The 20,463-nt window shown below is 35.3% G+C and overlaps 1 protein-coding gene across 2 annotated transcripts in view; it reads left to right on the top strand.

Moving 5' to 3' along the window:
- The first annotated feature begins 15,306 nt into the window (after positions 1 to 15,306).
- The window catches only part of LOC136839473 (SPEG neighbor protein-like), a 208,368-nt gene continuing 203,211 nt past the window's right edge, over positions 15,307 to 20,463 (top strand). For both annotated transcript variants that reach the window (XM_067105554.1, XM_067105555.1), the window contains exon 1: positions 15,307 to 15,471. In XM_067105554.1, the coding sequence (XP_066961655.1) occupies positions 15,456 to 15,471 (16 nt within the window). In that variant the 5' untranslated portion in view covers positions 15,307 to 15,455. The remainder of the gene's footprint in view (positions 15,472 to 20,463) is intronic.

Genomic DNA, 20,463 nt, shown 5'->3' with positions numbered 1-20,463 from the left:
ACATTTCGCGAAGACTAAGTAGAGCAGAGGTACTAACATTTTGCGAAGAGTAGGCAGAGCAGAGATACGAATATTTCGCGAAGACTAGCTAGAGCAGAGATACTAACATTTTGCGAGGACTAGGCAGAGCAGAGATAATAATATTTCGCGAAGATAGCTAGAACAGAGATACTAACACTTAAGGCAGAGGAGAGATACTAATATTTCGCGAAGACTAGCTAGAACAGAGATACTAACATTTTGCAAGGACTAGGCAGAGCAGATACTGATGTTTCGCGAAGACTAGGCAGAGCAGAGATACTAACATTTTGCGAGGACCAGGCAGAGCAGCGATACTAATATTTCGCTGAAGACTAGCTAGAGCAGAGATACTAACATTTTGCGATTACTAGGCAGAGCAGAGATACTAACATTTTGCGAGGACTAGGCAGAGCAGAGATACTAATATTTCGCGAAGACTAGCTGGAGCAGAGATACTAACATTTTGCGAAGACTAGGCAAAGCAGAGATACTAATATTTCGTGAAGACTAGGCAGAGCAGAGATAATAACATTTCGCGAAGACTAGGTAGATCAGATACAATGTTTTCTATTTATTTAGGGTTTCTGTTTTCCTCTTTCACGCCATCACCTGGTAAAAAGAACATAACACCTCCCCAAATGAAAAAACTAATTATGTCGTAAAGGACGGGACACTGGAGTGACATTATCGTCCACACAGCTCGGCGATTGCAACGGTTTTCGATTGCATCTTCAAGATGCCCTCTCACTCAGCAAGGAACTCGAAAAATTGTCGTATTGTGCGACACAATAACAGGAAAAATAACATAATATTTGAAGAATAAAGACTTGCTTCAATTACTCTTAACTAGTACTTTCTTGACTGGTCAATCAATGGTTGTTTTGCCTAAGGGAGTATTCTGAGTTACAGCAACCAATGTTTATTCACGCCATCGATTATTGATTATCTATTGCACACGAACTGAGTTGCACTTGAGAACTGATATAGTATAAAGTTTGTCAATTTAATTATTAAGAGCTATTCTTGTGGAATCAGTAAAATTCTGTTGAAGGCGATTCCGGAGAACTAACTTAAACAAAGATCATACTTAGACACTCAACTCTATTTTCTTTTTTCAATGAATTCTCTATTTTTTCATACAAATAACTACTAAGGATATGTTACTTTTCCTCTGATAATAACCTGAGTCACGACAGGTAAGGACGACCAACAGGAGTATTATTTAAAAGGGGAATCGAACAGATTCTCGAAAGCTCTCTATACAGATTTATTTTTAAATATATTTGCACCCATACATAACTGTGGATTTACTTCTCCAAGAGTATTATTATTAACAAACATCATTCAATGGGACGTTTGCTTTTCAGTACTATTAAACGTTTACCACGCAATTACGTAAACCAAACAAGTTTTAATAAGGATTAACGAATCATTTCTCTATACCTTCACATAACAGCATATAATAGATGAATTGATAGAATATACAATTTAGGCTGGGACCTATGAGGCCATTGATCGCTGAAAGGAAATTTCAGAGTAAGAGGTTTAAAGGGTGTAACAGGAGGAAAACATCCCTGTTGCACCGTGAAACAATTGTTAGAAGAGGGTGGGAAGTAAGACGGAAGAAAGAATATGAATGGAGTTCAGTAAAAGGAATGAAAGGGGACTGGAGCTAGGGGACAAAGGTGCACTGACGGCTTTAACCCCCTGCGGGCAACAGCATATGATAAACGCGATCTGCAGACAAAACTAATCATTCCAACGAGGGTGTCACGAAATTACCCTGAACTTTCCTCTTGACCTCGTATGGATTTTAGACCTAATTTTCAAGCTAAGCGTTCACTCTGAAAATGAGGGGACTGTGAATATATCACTATTTTAATTTGTGTTTTGCACTTATTTTTTGATGCTAAGAAAGATTTTGATTTTCAAAATGTTTTTACAAACCGACATTCCATTCTTATTAAATGACAATCATACGGTTTTAAATCGACTGTAGCACATAATATAGTCTAACATTGAGTACTTGAAATTGTTTCATGATACAGAAACATAAAATAGAAGTACAAAAAGGTAAAAAATAAAAAATACTAATAAAAGTACATGCACAATAAAAATAGCAAAAATAAACTATTTACATGAAGTTTAAGTCTGCTCAAAAAAAGTTATTACAGAACGCCTAAACAAAATACGAATAAAGCTGACAGTTTGGGAATAAATAAAACCTAAAGCTATCGACAAGATAACTGTTTACAAGCATAAGCAGTTTAATGACAGGTACAGCTATGCTCAAATCTGAGGCGACATGATTCTTTTTGTATCGTCCAATATCTCAGACCCAACGTAACATTGCCAAGTAGTGTTAAACTTTTTTTTTTTATTTCCAATGTCATACATGTCAACAAGTTTGCGAATTCACAGCTAGCACTATTTTCCCTATGATAATATAAATATGTCCCTTTTATGCATTGGTATAATTCGTAACCTGTGTGATTTAAACTGATTTTTTTACATTGTTAAACTCAAAGCACGGTGCGATAAGGTTAGCGGTGCCGTTAATGACAGCAAGCCCAACATGCTTCTCGGGCTGGTCAACGTAACTACTTCTGCAGCATTACAGCAGTAAACCTAATAAGCTCAAAGTCATAACAATATTTTCAAAACAGGAATATGAGTTACTACAAGTTTTGTTTGAATGTTGAAGTTTAGGCTGTGTTCAAACTGCCTGTATGTTGCAAAATGATTTATAGGTCTAAAAAAATAATCTAAGCCTTCTGAGATGCAATCTCTGAAACTAAAGAATTGATTTGTAGAGATTACCTGTTCTTTGAAGAATAAAAGATGATGATTTTAATTATATGGAGAAGATGGCTATTAATCAAAATATCTATTAGTATTAATATCAAGGCCTATGGAGCACTTGTTTTTTAACTAGCTTAAAATATTATTTTCTTAAAAGTGCTTCTGCTCGCTTTTGGTGTATAATTTATTCATTCATACGGTAACTTGAAGCGCAAGAATGTGTAGATAACTTCATATGCTTTCTGGCCAGAAATTGTTAACGTAGAGATGTGAATGCTAAGTGCAATGTATTTATAGTAAGCAAAGAAATCTAACACACCTAGGCCTAGGAACAAAATCTTGGCTTTAACAAAAGAATAACAGCTTAGGTGAATATTTGCTAGTAAGCCATAATTTTTGAAGTGGTTAAGAAATATAACTTAAATAATTTTGCTTTATGAAAATCCAAATATTCCTCTAGCAAATAAAAAATAAATGGTTCCAAGATAAACTCACTGTCGCTACTCACTGTAGTGTAGACTGTAGACCTATGTTAACACCAACAGTTGCGCCGCCACTCCAATGGTTGCGTCAAACACGCTCTGCTCACTCGTTGATATTGGTGAATGCATTCTACTTTTGTATTTACTTATTTACATTTTTTCAGCGTTGAGGGGTAAAAACAATCAAATAGGACTACTTCAAATCTTGTGGTTGTATTGGAAGCAATATTGATGTCATGACAAATTTTTTCGTTTTTTCATTTAACATTTGAACTGAGGTTTGAGGTTGACTTTTTTTGTCAAATGCACCGGCGATGAGTGAACGAAACTTTTGAAAAAGTTTTCATAACTGTTTTTCCGAAATTTGTCTACACGTGATATTTTCTTACAATTTTGAAATATATGACAGCTTTCACTCTTATGAAACATATTATGGCCTTATTTTATGCATTAATCGTGTTTTCGCAATGGAATAATAGATAAATATGGAGCAAGTTAGGTCGCTATTTCGTGAATTTTGAACGAAATCCTATGCAATCGTGTCGTATCACTTATGAGCACAGCTGTACAATATGTTTTTAAAATTACGCATTTGAAAAAGTTCCCTTTATACCTGCATTTGTGTTAAAATTAAAACATTATTTTGATTAAAAGAGATCCTGCCAAAATATCTTATATCAGTAATTCTTGACCAGCCAAAAGCTTATATCAGTACGTTTAGCCGGACAGATACCTTATATCAGTACTTTGTCACCAGCCAAATACCGTATATCAGTATTTGTCACCAGCCAAATACCTTACATCGGTACTTTTTAGGTGTTCTATTCGCTGTTAGTTTTCCTTATGATATGTAATTTTCATTTGGCGAAACAGCACATCTGATTAAAGGAACTCTTAGGAAATGGATTGGAATTGGAATATAGGATTTAAGCCAAAGGCTAAGTGCTGGGACATATGAGGTCATTCAGCACTGAAATAGAAATTGAGAGTAAAAGGTTTTAAAGGCGTACCAGGAAGAAAACACCGCAGTTGCACTATGAAACATTTGTTGGAGACGGTGGAAGAAAGACAATATAAACAGAAGTACAGTAAAAGGAAGGAACTCTTACGTTTCCTCTACCTAAATCTTATATTATTTTCTGTGGGCGGGACAAAATTCTCCAAAAATTCATTACTACTCACTGAAGAAATTCAGAGAGAAATGCTATAACAGAAATTCTGTTGACGAGGAACTAGATAATACAGTTTCCCAGAACATTGCAGTTTGTTTACCCTTTTGCATTGTTTTGCAACACACGAGATTTGTGGTTTTTTACCTGTTCGTATTGTGTTTTGCAACGCACGAGATTTGGAGCACATGAAACACAGTTTTTGATTCAAGAGGAAATTAGCTCTTTTCCGTTGTAAGGACGCCCTTTCACTCACCAGAATAAGACAATACTATGGTTTTCCTCGAACAGACTCGAACCGCTAATCTCTCGACTCATTTTGCAACACACGAGATTCGGAACACATGAAACACGGCATTTTTATCTATAAGGAAATTTACTCTATTTCGTTCTAAAGATCACCCTTTCACCAAGCAACATGTGGCAAAACTGTGGGTTTCCTCGACCTGCTAATCTGACTCCTTCGTTCGTGAAAACTAGAGACCGAACCGGACAAAAAATTCGTCTCTCCAACTGGCCATTGAGTAGTTTGGATATGTCTGTCTTCAACTATTCAAGTGTCAGATTATAGTTTCCTCAACTTATCACTCGTTACCGCTGGACAAGAAAACTGTTTACAAAACTAAGCCATGATGGGGTAGGGGGGGGGCGGCGGCGCTAGCGTGCCATTAGTGTACCTCACGTGGTGCACTGTAGGCTTTACTTAAGGTTCTTTGCAGCGTCCCTTTGGTCCTTGGCTGCAACCCCTTTCATTCCTTTTATTGTACCTCCGTTCATATTCTCTTTTTTTCCAGCTTGCTATCCACCCTCTCCCAACAATTGTTTCAACATTATTTTCAGTGCTGAATGACCTCATAGGTCCAAACGCTGAGCCTTTGACCTAAATCTTTTATTCCAATTCCAATTAAAAAAATCTCAATTTATAATTACTGTTCCTCTCCATTACATTTTTTTTAGACATTTTTAGATTTTGCCCTTTCATCTGTTGTCCTGTTTATCTCTCGCTGCATAGCCCTCACAAGACCACAGGGCTGAAAACAAGAACCATAAAATGTCGACGAGGTTCGGCCTACATAGTCAATAGACCTTCAGGCATTTACCTTTTAACGGATCAGTTTTACTTACACTTTTATCTGTTTATTTATTAATTTGTTAATTTTTCTTTGTTAATAAGCGATATCGTCTTTATGTATTTCCCTTTAAAATAGAAGGAATAGAATATAGAATTTAGGCCAAAGGCCAAGCGCTGGGACCTATGAAGTCATTGGGCAATGAAAGGGAAATCGAGAGAAAAAAAGGTTTGAAAGGCGTAACATGAGGAACACCTCGCAGTTGCACTATGAAACAACTGTTAGGAGAGGGTGGAAGTCAGATGGAAGAGAGAGAATATGAACGGAGGTACAGTAAAAGGAATGAAAGAGGTTGCAACCAGGGGCCGAAGGGACGCTGCAAAGTCCTTTAAGTAATGCCTACAGTGCACCATGTGAGGTGCACTGACGGAACTACCCCCGCTACGGGACTATTTCTCTTTACCTCCTCTTACTTCTTCCTAATGAACACCATATTCTTTGGAAGCGTGAATTTCAAGTCAATGGCCCCTGTGGTGGGCTTGTTCCATATGAATAGGGTTCATCATCTGAATAATGATACTAATAATAACTGTAAATTTTTACGAGCTTGCAAACTTATGCCACTTTATTTTTATAGCAAATGCCTTAAGCTAGGGACTTAAACTTAGGGCCTTAAACTAAGGGCCTTAAACTAAGGAACTTAAACTAAGGCCCTTAAACTATGGGACTTAAACTAAGGGCCTTAAACTAAGGAAATTACACTGATGGCCTTAAACTAAGGAACTTAAACTGAGGGCCTTAAAACTAAGGGACTTAAACTGAGGGGCCTTTAACTAAAGGACTTAAAAACTGAGGGCCTTAAACTAAGTGACTTAAAAACTGAGGGCCTTAAACTAAGTGACTTAAAAACTGAGGGCCTTAAACTACGGGATTTCAAAACTAAGGGCCCTAAACTGTACGGAACAGCGGAACCTCCTCCGTTCTCCCTTAAGTTTCTCTCTCGGTGAGGGGACATCTCAGGAAGGAGAAATGAAGGGACGTTTCTCTTTAAACTACAGCATTGGCGTAGGTTAATATGGCGGGACGACAAAACCGTTCTTCTTTTCCTATGTTCTCTCGAGAGAATGTCGTGCTAAAATTCAATTCTCTTTTACAGTATCATTATTATTATTATTACTATTATTATTATTATTACTCAGATGATGAACCCTATTCATATGGAACAAGCCTACCACAGGGGGCATTGACTTGAAATTGAAGCTTCCAAAGAACGTTATTATTATTATTATTATTATTATTATTATTATTGAGAAGACGAACCTTATTCATATGGAACAAGCCCACCACAGCGGGCATTGACTTGAAATTACAGCCTCCAAAGAATGTTATTATTATTATTATTATTATTATTATTATTATTATTATTATTATTATTATTATTATTATTATTATTATTATTCAGATGATGAACTCTGTTCATACGGAACAAGACCACCACAGGGGCCAATGACTTGAAATTGAAGCTTCCAAAGAATATTACAAGCACTGGGACATACGAGAATGTGGTCATTCAGCCCTGAAAATGAAATAGAGAGTAGAAAGGTTTGAAAGGTGTAACAGGATGAAGAACATTGTTAGGAGAGGGCGGACAGAAAGATGGAAGAACAAGAATATGAACAGAGGTTTCATATGAAAGAAGTAACAGAAGGTAATGGGAGATAAAGAAAGAAAAGATCAGTTGTTAGAAAAATAATTAAGTGAATGAATGAAAAAAAGATAACGTAAGTAAATTACGAAATACAAGGAGAATTGCTTGAGGGTAGCAATGCACTGCATCTTCAATTGAACTTTTGAGAATACAATTGTATTCATACTAAAGAAAATGTCCATTTTCAATGTATTTGAATTTGGTTGTCGTAATAGTCAGGGTCTTAATAATATACGAAAAAGAAACAGAAGTAAACCAGACTTTTTTTCAATATTCGTTATTATGTGAAAGTTATTGAGGAATTTGTTCCCATTTTGATAGGAAGTCGAAGCAAATCCTTATAGGGAAACATGGTCCTTCACAAAACTACCAATCAAGCTGCTCTGTCTAACGATGGGACTAGATTATCTGTCTAATTTCCAACTCCCAAACTTGCCATCTTTGAACAGCCACCTCCCGTTACGGAAGAGGGGTGGAGTAGGGGGAGAGGGAAGGGGGAGGAAGCATCTCTGAACTGGTCTCCCATGGACTCTTTTAAGAAGAACTGTTGCAGCGCCATCTATTAAACAGATTTTAAGAATGTCAAAAAATGTACCTAACTTGACATTTCATTCACTCATAACTTTACTTACAAAGGTGGCAAGGTTTGCAATTCCATAAATATGTATATATAACAGTATATATATATATATATATATATATATATATATATATATATATATATATATATATATATATATATATATATATATATATAAATATAAATATAAATATTTATAGATATTTATATATATATATATATATATATATATATATATATATATATATATATATATATAAATGAATAAAAATATGTTATACACACACACACATATATATATATATGTAAAAACACACATATATATATATTATATATATGTATATATACTACCCTAATACTATTCTGTACTTTCCTTTACTTCCTCTTACTTCTTCATAATGAACACCAAATTATTTGGAAGCGTGAATTTCAAGTCAATGACCCCTGTGGGGTTGTTCCATATGAATAGGTTTCATCTACTGAATAATAATAATAATAATAATAATAATAATAATAATAATAATAATAATAATAAATATACAAACACACATACAGTTAATAAGTCCTGCTTATTAAATTTCATCTTAACTTTTTTGCTTTACAATACCTTTGAATTCTAAACAACTTCCCTTTCACGAACCCCAGTTGCTTCAAAAACGTGAAGAAATATTTCGTAATGACCCGAATTTTCCTTCAGAGCGAACTGCATTGCTGAAAATACGTCCCGGGCATAAGACCTGACTTTCCCCAAAGGCTTAGCTCAATGGCATTTTTAAGCCCACAGGAACCTCTGGGTAAAGCCCTGTGTCTCTCGCGGGACTCTCTGCCGTGTAAAACTATTATTTTTAATCCTGGTGAATATTCAGTTATCCTCTCCACTAGAATAAGACATAAAGGGACTTTCTTTTTTTAGTTTTGATCATCGACTAAACAGAATGTAAAGGATTATGGTGGTAGTTTGATATACATGTACAATTGTGTGTGTGTGTGTATGTGTGTGTGTGTGTGTGTGTGTGTGTATATATATATATATATATATATATATATATATATATATATATATATATATATATATATTAAATTACTGTAATTCGTCAGTAAATTTAAGAAAATCGAATCGCAGGAGCCACCTCTCACAAATCCGCTATTTTATTGGGACTTTTACGGTGAGATTTCAGTCTCAAATCGGACATAATTAGGAAATAAAATCCCCGATACTTCGTTACTTTGAAGAATTTTGTCTGTCTGTTTATATATCTAGTACACACAAACTCACATACATATACAGTACATATATATATATATATATATATATATATACATATGTATATAATCAACACACAATCACGTGTGGAACGTAAATAAATTTCTGACTCACATCAGAATCGAACCCGGGTCTTTCAATTGAAAGACGAGACTGATGCCAACCAAGCCACACAAGCCATAAAAGAAGTTGGAATCTGAGCACCACTGTACCTAGGGCTTTACCCATGCAGGTTAACTGCTTGCATACCAGCGTGATTGTGTTGATTATTTCTATCAAATTCATTCAGAAAGGATAATTCGAATGAAATGCTGTCAGTTGGGTCACTGTTGAGTCGGGAAGTCGGGAAAAACACGCTGGTATGCAAGCAGTTAGCTTGCCCAGGTAAAACCTTAGGTACAGTGGTACTCAGGTTCCAACTTCTTTTATGACTTGTGCGGCTTGGTCGGCAGCGGTCTCGTCTTTCAATTGAAAGACCTGGGTTCGATCCTGATGTGAGTCAGAAATTTATATATATATATATATATATATATATATATATATATATATATATATATATATATATATATATATATATATACAATACTGTATAATATATATATATATATATATATATATATATATATATATATATATATATATATATATATATATATATATATATATATATATATATATATATATATATATATATATATATATATATATATATATATATATATATATATATATATATATATATATATGAATACATAAATATATATGTGAGTGTATGTGTGTACTAGATATATAAACAAAAAAATTCTTCATAGTAACGAAGTATCAGGGATTTTATTTCCTATTTATGTCCCATTTGAGAAAGAAATCTCACCGTAAAAATCCCAATAAAACAGCGGATTTGTGAGAGGTGGCCCCTGCGATTCGATTTTCTTTAATTTATTTAAGAATTACAGTAATTTAATACAAGATGGTAAAAAAAATCCTTTCAGTTTCACCGAAAGATCATTAATGTTTTACGCTAGATTTGCGATATATTTCTTCTTTTGTAATTTTGAAAGGAATCAGATTTGGATAGTAATGTATTAAGGTGCTTTACTGTAGTATTATAATTTCATATATGAGAAAGATACTGAGCTTAGCTTGTTTGATTTATATATATATACACACACACCAGCTGACCAACCCGGCGCTGCCTGGGAAAACGCTGAATGACAGTCGATCATTTACCACATGGTGTGTGTAGTTCTTCATTGGAGGGGCGAATAGAGCTCTCGGCTAGCACGCTGTTGGCCCAGCGTTCGACTCTCCGACCGGCCAATGAAGAATTAGAGGAATTTATTTCTGGTGATAGAAATTAATTTCTCGTCATAATGTGGTTCGGATTCCACAATAGGCTGTAGGTTCCGTTGCTAGGTAACCAGTTGTTCTTAGCCACGTAAAATAAAAATAAATCTAATCCTTCAGGCCAGCCCTAGGAGAGCTGTTAATCAGCTCAGTGGTCTGGTTAAACTAAGATATACTTAACTTTTAACCACGTGGTGTGGTTATGATTAACATGTTTATTTAAAGCAATGAATTCTGGACAGAATTATTGATCACAGGAAAGAAAAGCATTTTCAATGAAAGTAAATACACTCTACATGACAAAAGAATTCAAAGGCAATGCAGACCAATTTTTCTATGTGTGGCCACAATTCAATTCCAGTCATGTTACTCGGCCCGACACCAAGCAAGAAAGTACACGAACCTACGTTCCCGACACTCCACGTTTCACACCAATCCAAATTGCTTTCCCACGGCTGGGTCATTGCCGGGACCCGCAGTAAATAAAGTACCCCAGAGGGCGTGGGTACGGGTTTGAAACCTACGCAAAAACCTTCCTTGGGTCAAATTAGGACCGTGTGCAAAATTTCGTTTAGATCGGTGAAGCAGTTCATTTCTATAGAGCACAAGTTTACATACATACACACATACAAGTTTAGTTACATTCAGTATATATATATATATATATATATATATATATATATATATATATATATATATATATATATATATATATATATATATATATATACATTAAACATGCACACACATGCACACACACTCATATATATATATATACATATATATATATATATATATATATATATATATATATATATACATACATATATATATATATATATATATATATATATATATATATATATATATATATATATATATATATATATATATATATATATATATATATGTATACACACAGACGTTGACATCTGTTGTAAGGAGGACAATACTAGTGGAAGTTTTTGTCAAAATGGTAGATTATGGGATATGATTCATATTTGACAATAGTCTTAAATTTTCAGTACATATGCCTGTTTCTTCCTCTCTCTTTAGATATTCATATGTATACATATATTAATCATATCCCATTCTTTACTATTTTGACAAAAACTTCCACTAGTATTGTCCTCCTTACAACAGATGTCAACGTCTGTGTGTGTGTGCTGTTTGTGTGTGTGTGTATATATATATATATATATATATATATATACTGTATATATATATATATATATATATATATATATATATATATATATATATTTATATATATATATATATATAATATACATTTGAATGTAACTATACTTGCATGTGTGTATGTGTGTATGTAAACTTGTGCTTATAACACACACATCACACACACACACACACATATATATATATATATATATATATATATATATATATATATATATATATATATGTGTGTGTGTGTGTGTGTGTGTGTGTGTGTGAGTGTGTTATAAATTAAACTTAAACTTAACGAATGAAGAAACACTAATACATATATGCATAAACAAACGGGAGGTGAGAAAGGACTTATTACGCAAAGGAAAAAATAATAATGTCTCAAAGTCACCCGACAATGGAAATAAAAACTTGAAGAAATACCTTCAGCCATACTTACCTTTTGATATTCCAAGAGCTCAGTAAGCGACAAGTTTAGGGGGAAAGTTTTATGAGAAATGTCACTTGCTCCTGAAGGGATTTGGGTAAAAAAAAAAAATCACCCGGATATTTCCTAAGAAGCAATACGGTCCTTGGGGAAGGAAATAAATGAGATATGTGTTATTTTATTTAAACTTTTATCTTATATTTTTGAGCCATCACTAGCAAACCTATCGATACTGTCAATCATTTTGTTAGTAGTAGTTTTAGTTGTGGAATCTTCTGATCTTGAAATGTTGAAGCGAGGAGCAAATTCATTCCAACTTTCTGCTGACGTCTCCTGAATTCAGGTGTATCTCTTATATTTATTTATTTATTTAACACCTTCTCCAGATCTTGTCTGTCTCTACAGGCTGATTTCTCCTTTGGAGCCATCTCGGGTTCATATAAGTCTGTTGACTCTGTCCAAAAAGGTTTCCAGTTGACGATTTAAAGGAAGGAAGAGAATACGAACATTTCTTGCAATTGCCAATTCTAAAAGATAATTTTTCACTTCCATCTACGTGTAATTACGTCTAACGCCTTCTACAGACGAAGAATTATAATTCCATATTGAGTTAGTAATTACGAAATTCCTTTTATTTCTGTCGACCACACCACAATGGCCGCGTCACCTCGCGTAGGGACTTAATCAGTCAAGTAGATGAAGGTTCCCAGGTCACAGGCGGCGCTGCCAAATGAAACAGGGAGAGTAGTGACCGTAGACTTTCCTGAAATGTTCTACTGCGCCCGGGCAGCATATTTCTTATTTCTGGTGTTCGATTCTTATGAATAAATCTGATTTTCCCGTCCAGCCACGTCTACAGAAGAAGTGCTCTCTCTCTCTCTCTCTCTCTCTCTCTCTCTCTCTCTCTCTCTCTCTCTCTCTCTCTCTCCAACGAGTAATAGACAGAATCAAGGAAACTACAGGGTGACTACAACACATTCATTTTACAACTTTTACAATTCCAGAATCATCAGTAAATAATTCTGGAATCCTTTGTAAACGAATTCCTGAATCCTCAGTACACAATTCTGGAATCCTTAGTAAGGGAATTCCGGAAACCTTAGTAAATAATTCTGGAATCCTCTGTAAAGGAATTCCTAAATCCTCAGTAGATAATTTTGGAATCCTCAATAAAGAATTCCGGAATCCACAGTAAATAATTCTAGAATCCTCCGTAAAGGTATTCAGGAATCCCCAGTAAAAGAATTCTGCAATCGTCAGTACAAGAATTCCGGAATCCTCAGTAAAAGAATCCCGGAATCGTCAGTAAAAAAATTCCGCAACCGTCAGTAAAAGAACTCCGGAATCCTCAGTAAAGTATTATGGAATCTTTAATACAAGAACCCTTGGAATCTCAGTAAGAGACTTTCGGAACCCTTTTATAAAGGAATTCCAGAATCCTCAGTAAAAGAATTCCTGAACCCTCAGCAAAAGAATCCCGGAATCCTCAGTCAAGAATTTCTGAATAGTCAGTAAAAGCATTCTTGAATCCTCAGTAAAAGAATTGTTGAATTCTCAGTAAAAGAATCCCGGAATCCTCAGTCAATAATTTCGGAATCCTCAGTAAAATAATCCCTGAATCTTCAGTAAAGGAATCTCTGAATCCTCAGCAAAAGAATCCTGGAATCACCTCACTAAAATAATTCCGGATTCCTCAGTAAAATAATCCCGGAATCTTCAGAAAAGGAATCCCGGAATCCTTAGTAAAGAATCCCGAAATCCTTATTAAAAGAATTCCTGAAACCTCAGTAAAAGAATCCCGGAATTATCGGTGAAAGAATTCATGAAACCTCAGTAAGAGAATTCCGAAATTCTCAAAGAAAGAATTCCGGAATCATCAAATAATTCCGGAATCATCAGTTAAAGAATTCCGGAATCCTTAGTAAATTACTCCAAAATCCTCAGTAAAAGAATCCCGAAAGTCTTCAGTAAAAGGATCCTGGAATCATCAGTAAAAGAATTCCTGAATCCTCAGTAAAATAAGCACGAAATCCCTCAGTAAAAGAATCCTGGAATCCTCAGTAAAAGAAACCCGGAATCCTGAGTAAAAGAATCACGGAATCCTCAGTAAATAATTCCGGAATCCTCAGTAAAAGAATCACGGAATCCTCAGTAAAAGTATCCCGGAATCCTCAGTAAAAGAATCCCGGAATCCTCAGTAAAAGAATCCCGAAATCCTTAGTAAAAGAATTTGACTTTATTAAACAGTTGCTTTTAGGGGTAGCTACGAGTCGCTTATCAATTTCTGTCTCTCGAAAATAAAAACAAATAAAAAATAAATAAATAAATAAATAAATAAATTACTAAGCGCAGAAAGGGAGGAATTTGATTGGCTCTCGTGATAGCCCAGAAATTAATGACTAGTTTCCAGTTATCGTTTTTCTACTGGGCGATAAATCATGATTAAAAGAAAGAGATTCCGTGATACGGTTTTATTGACTGACAACCGGCGTTGTTAAGGACTCAAAAAGGGATTTTGATGATCACTTTACGACAGGTAAGTATGAGCCCTAGTAACACACTGCTGCACCCATGTTGCGTAAGTTTTTAGGTGTGTAAATGTACAAACACACACATACATATAAATGTAAATACATACACATGTAAATGTATATCTATACATATATATATATATATGTATATATATATATATATATATATATATATATATATATATATATATATATATATATATATATATATATATTACTTACTAGAGGTATTTGATTTGATTTTTTCACTTTAGTAGCGATCCTTATAAAAGTTTACAAGTGTCATCCAGGTGTTGCACACTTACTGTGTGTGTGTGTGAGAGAGAGAGAGTTTTTCGACCTAACGAATTCAATCACGTTATTGTCATGTTTGTTTGCTAGCCTACATACCTTGGCTGGAGAAAGAAGTAGGAGAAGACGAAGATGAAAAATAGATTTTGAATTGATTGATGGAAAGTAATGGGAAATTGGGGAATTGAGGGAAGAGAGAGAGAGAGAGAGAGAGAGAGAGAGAGAGAGAGAGAGAGAGTCGGGGGTAGGTGTAGCGGCATGAGAACGGGAGGAAGAGTGAGGGAGAGAGTTAGAGGCGGGGGAAGAGGGGTAGAGCGAGAGTGAGGGGAGAGAGGGGGAGGGGGATGGGAGGAGAGAGAGAGAGTCGGGGGCCCGTTAGGGAGAGTGAGGGAGGCGTCAACAAGCACCTGGGTTGGGATGGGAGCCGTAGTCGAGCGCGGGCAGCCAAGTCGGGAAGGTTGTGTGGCAAAGGCGCTCCCCTGAGTCTGTGATAGAAAAAAAAAAAAAAAAGGAAAACCCAAAATCGAGTGAGAGAATTCTGTGTCACTCCCCTTTCTGGCTTCTACGTTGCAACCATGAACGGAGCTGAAGGTGAGATATTATAACCCTACCCCGCTCTCCCCAAAACCACTAATTATTATTATATAAACAAAATCCATTTCTCTCGGTTTCGCTCTGTTATCACGATTTGCAACTCCACAATTTCTTTCATCACAAATCTCTTATTATTATCATTATTATTATCATTATTATTATTATTATTATTATTATTATTATTATTATTCACAAAACCCATTTCTCTCGGCTTCGTTCTGTTATCACGATTTTATAACTCCACAATTTCCTTCATACCAAATCTCATTATTATTATTATTATTATTATTATTATTATTATTATTATTATTATTATTATTATATTATTATTAACAAAACCTGTTTCTCTCTGCTTCGCTCTGTTATCACGATTTGCAACTCCACACTTTCGTTCACTCTTGGGGAAAAGAAGAAAAAATTCCCGTGAACGTGAACGTGCGGCAAAGAGGAGGAACAAACCGGTTGGAATAGGAAGAAAGGACTCACTCACGTGACTTTCAACTTCACAGCAGCGTCTTGCTGTTTCTTTCAATTTTTTTTTTTATTTCTGGTAACACCCCCACTCAGGGGAGCGATTCCGTGCGATGACGTCGACAGAATCATGCGACCTCCAACAGTATTGAACTACCTGCTGGAGAGGACGTAACCTGCTTTTGTGAGGACGTGTGGGCCTCCAGAAAACATACTATCGCTGCATGATAAAGGATATATATATATATATATATATATATATATATATATATATATATATATATATATATATATATATATATACATGAAATGTGTTTGATGCCAAATTCTCTGGGTTGAAATAGAGAAGAAAATCTTGGAGCAACAAATTTAAACACAAGAATAGAAGAAACAAAATATTCAAGGAGAAAAATGCAATAAGTTACACTGAGGGGTCAAATTGTGTGTGTGTGTGTGTGTGTGTGTGTGTGAGAGAGAGAGAGAGAGAGAGAGAGAGAGAGAGAGAGAGAGAGAGAGAGAGAGAGAGAGAGAGAGAGAGAGAGAGAGAGGCTCTACATGCACCCATAATTAGGTAGCGGTAAGAGCACACACTGGTACCCTAATCAAATGAGAGAGAGAGAGAGAGAGAGAGAGAGAGAGAGAGAGAGAGAGAGAGAGAGAGAGAGAGAGAGAGATCCATAGTCAGCAAACTGGCAACCAATGAAGTTTGAGAGATAGAATATTAAAAGATATATTTGTAGGTTGTAGGTACATTTACGTATGGTTAAAAATAAGATCGTACACTAGCAGGCGAATAGAATGTGGAGAGAGAGAGAGAGAGAGAGAGAGAGAGAGAGAGAGAGAGAGAGAGTGGAGGCTCTACATACATGCATACATACGTAAACTCGTGATTAGCTAGAGGTACGAACACACATAAGTAACCTAAGCAAATCAGAGAGAGAGAGAGAGAGAGAGAGAGAGAGAGAGAGAGAGAGAGAGAGCTCTACATACATACATACACTCATGATTAGCTAGAACACACATAGGTACCTTATGCAACTGAGAGAGAGAGAGAGAGAGAGAGAGAGAGAGAGAGAGAGAGAGAGAGAGAGAGAGAGAGAGAGAGAGACGTAGGCATCCTGAGTAAATGAACGAAGGCTCATGGCTCAATCTAGGCAGCATGAAAGACCAGCTCTCGAAAAAAAAATAGCAAATGACGAAAACCGTGGGCTCTTCAGCCGCGTATTTACAGAGAATTTCTTCAACAGCCACAACCTTTTTCCAGGAATTTATTTTGGAGCTCGAAAGATGAAAAAAAAAGTTATTTCTGCAAATAGGACCTTTATATACTTATATACACTCCAAGGTAGACATACACTCAGATATCAGAGAGCAAAAATTTTTCTACGTACATACATACTAGTGCCTAAAATTTTTTGTTGGTGTTTATATTTCTCTATTGTATCCAGGCTTGAAAGAATAACGTATCTCGTTCACCAACATGAACGTACATTTATAATTATCAAAAAAGTAACATTCAGAAAACGAAAACTGGAAAATTATGACGGAGAGCATTGCATACTTTAATATTCAGTCACCGTACATTTTGTACGCACACACACACACTATATACTATATATATATATATATATATATATATATATATATATATATATATATATATATTTATATATATATGTACATATATATATATATATATATATATATATATATTTATATTTATATATATATGTATATATATATATATATATATATATATATATATATATATATATATATATATATATATATATATATATATATATATATATATATATATATACATATACTGTATATTATGTATAATAACATTCTTTTCATTTCTTTCATATCAAAATCTAGCTTTACTCCTCGCTGTCATGATTAGGTTGAACTTTTCCTTCAGCTGTCAAAGTCGATTTTAAACTACACATACAGGCGTCTTATTTCGCACATATTCCATCCAAGATCAGAAATTTTAAAATTAAAAAAAATGTGAGTGGACCTTTCATTTTCCTCATCTTCAATTTCTTCTCATTCCATCCATCAACTTCCTCACATGGTTAGAATTTCAATTGTCAGTGACTGAACAATGCTTTCGGAAAATAAAGTGACCCAGGTTTAAATGAGACATGTCTTTTTATTCCACACAAACGCTCTCTCTCTCTCTCTCTCTCTCTCTCTCTCTCTCTCTCTCTCTCTCTCTCTCTCATAACATTTTGTGGTCAGAATGTTGGAAAGAGGTGGCTTTTGGTTTGTCAGAGCTGAAAAGCAGTAAGTTTATGAGTGCATGCATTCATGTTTTGCTTGTTTTCTTTGATGGTGATAAAATCTTCAATTATTTTATTATGGTTTTTGGCAACAGTTTCATGGGAGTTTTTGGCTTCGCGGTGTCGAAAAAGAAATGGTGAAGTTTCTCATGATCAAGCAGTTATGGTTTCCTTTCCATTCCAAGAAGAAGAAGAAGAAGAAGACAAAGAAGAAGAAGAAGAAGAAGAAGAAGAAGAAGAAGAAGAAGAAGGAGAAGAAGAGGAGGAGGAGAAGGAGAAGAAGACAGACGGGGCTTTAAAGCTCCATCTCGCAAGAATGATAGAAGAGGAGGAGGAGGAGGAGGAGGATAAAAAAACATTATAGGCCTGACGAAATAAACCTAAACCAACTCTAATTCTCAGCCCTTCACGTTCCACCACAGAGTATGAATCGACAGTAAATCTCCCTAACGCATAATGGAAACATGAAAATGGCCGCCCCTCGCCTTTCATGAATTATTCTAACACAACCAAACGATGCTGTTAAAAGAAAAAAAAGAGAGAGACCGACGAGCAATTAGCATCACAAATGAGCAATTAGGGGAACGAGGCGGGCTGCTGCAACGTTAAACCCCCTCCCCCATTTCCCGTCAAAAGGCCTCCTCTCTGTCTATAAACCAGCTCGACCCGTCCGAATGATCGCCCGTCGTCCATCAGTCCCTAAGCCGCCTCGTCTTCCTCCTCCCGCGAGAGCCATACGTAACACAGGCTGATGATTTTTAATGACGATTCCGAACGTCATAAGCCGATTCCCGGAATGCCCTCCCCAGCCGGGCATTTAATAACCTCCAAAGACCTCTTCGCTCTCATTTGCAAATGCGTCGTTAAGCCGACGCCGTTCTGGGACTATCGCCCCCGCCCTCCCTTCGTCAGTTCGGTCCAAAGTATCTTCATAAATCTGTAAATAGTGGACAGCTTTGATGCACACGTGAATGGGATTCGTAAATACGGTTTTACTGGGCGATTTTTCACCTGGCGTTCCAGGGAGCTTTCGTGCCCTTTTGCCTGCGAGTGCGAGGCTGGGCTGTGCTCTGCTGTGCCTGGAATGGATGGGAAATAACATTATGGCCGTATCGTGCGTTATAAGCACGAGATAACCTTTTGGAGTCGTATCTCTCCGCAACGGCACGTCGAATGGGCAAGAGAGTGTACTCATAAAAGCTATTTGTGTGCAGGCAGTGTGTGAAAACATAGGCACTTGTATATGCTTGAGTATGTGTGTTTACGTAGAGATTTTTTAAACAAAGCACCACGCATTCATATGAAAGAAGAAAAAAAATCATTTGCGTAGATCAACGTAGTCAGGGCCTCTACTAAATATATTCAGTATTCGTATATCTGCATCACTTATATGCCAAGTTTTATCTAGGTCTGAAAAAGACGTGACACGACTATCTAATTTTTCTGAAAAAGACGTGACACTACTATCTAATTTTCTTTTAAGAGGAAATTTAGAAGAGGGAGTGATAGGGTGAGTAAGCAGGGTCACGAATGATCACAGAAGTAAGCAGATAAATAAGTAAATAAAAAAATTCCACGGTGAAACTCATACACACACAAACACACACACGCACGCGTGTTCTGCGACAAGCGACCAGAAGATATCAAGGTTCTTATAACAACGTCAAGTTGAGCTGTCGTCTGCATGCAGATGTGGACTATAACCGTGGTCACATGTCAGTTGGCTAAGATGTAATGAATTTTTCACCCTTTTATTTTTCTATGTCAAATTCCTTCTTGATGTATTGTGGTTCGCCAGGAAAAATATCTGGATTATGTGGATATATATATATGTGTGTGTGTGTGTGTGTGTGTGTGCGCGCGCGTGTATAAATATATATATATATATATATATATATATATATATATATATATATATATATATATATATATATATATATATATATATATATATATATATATATATATATATATATATATATATATATATATATATATATATATATATATATATACATATATATATGTATATATATATACACACACACTTTTAGGGCACAATTTTTCACGGGTACAACGTTCACTGAATAGAATGGGTTTCTCATTGTTAACCAGCTTTTTTGTTATTGCTTCATATTTTCTTACTATTTACTTCACTTCATTGTTTAGGTTACTGAACGTCTCTATCAGTAACACAAACAATGAAGAAAATAGTAAGAAAATATGAAGC

Source organism: Macrobrachium rosenbergii, chromosome 6 (genome assembly GCF_040412425.1).
Source record: "Macrobrachium rosenbergii isolate ZJJX-2024 chromosome 6, ASM4041242v1, whole genome shotgun sequence".
Taxonomy (NCBI): Eukaryota; Metazoa; Arthropoda; class Malacostraca; order Decapoda; family Palaemonidae; genus Macrobrachium; species Macrobrachium rosenbergii.
The sequence above is the reverse complement of the archived record's forward strand: the minus strand, read 5'-3'. Positions and strand labels throughout refer to the sequence as shown.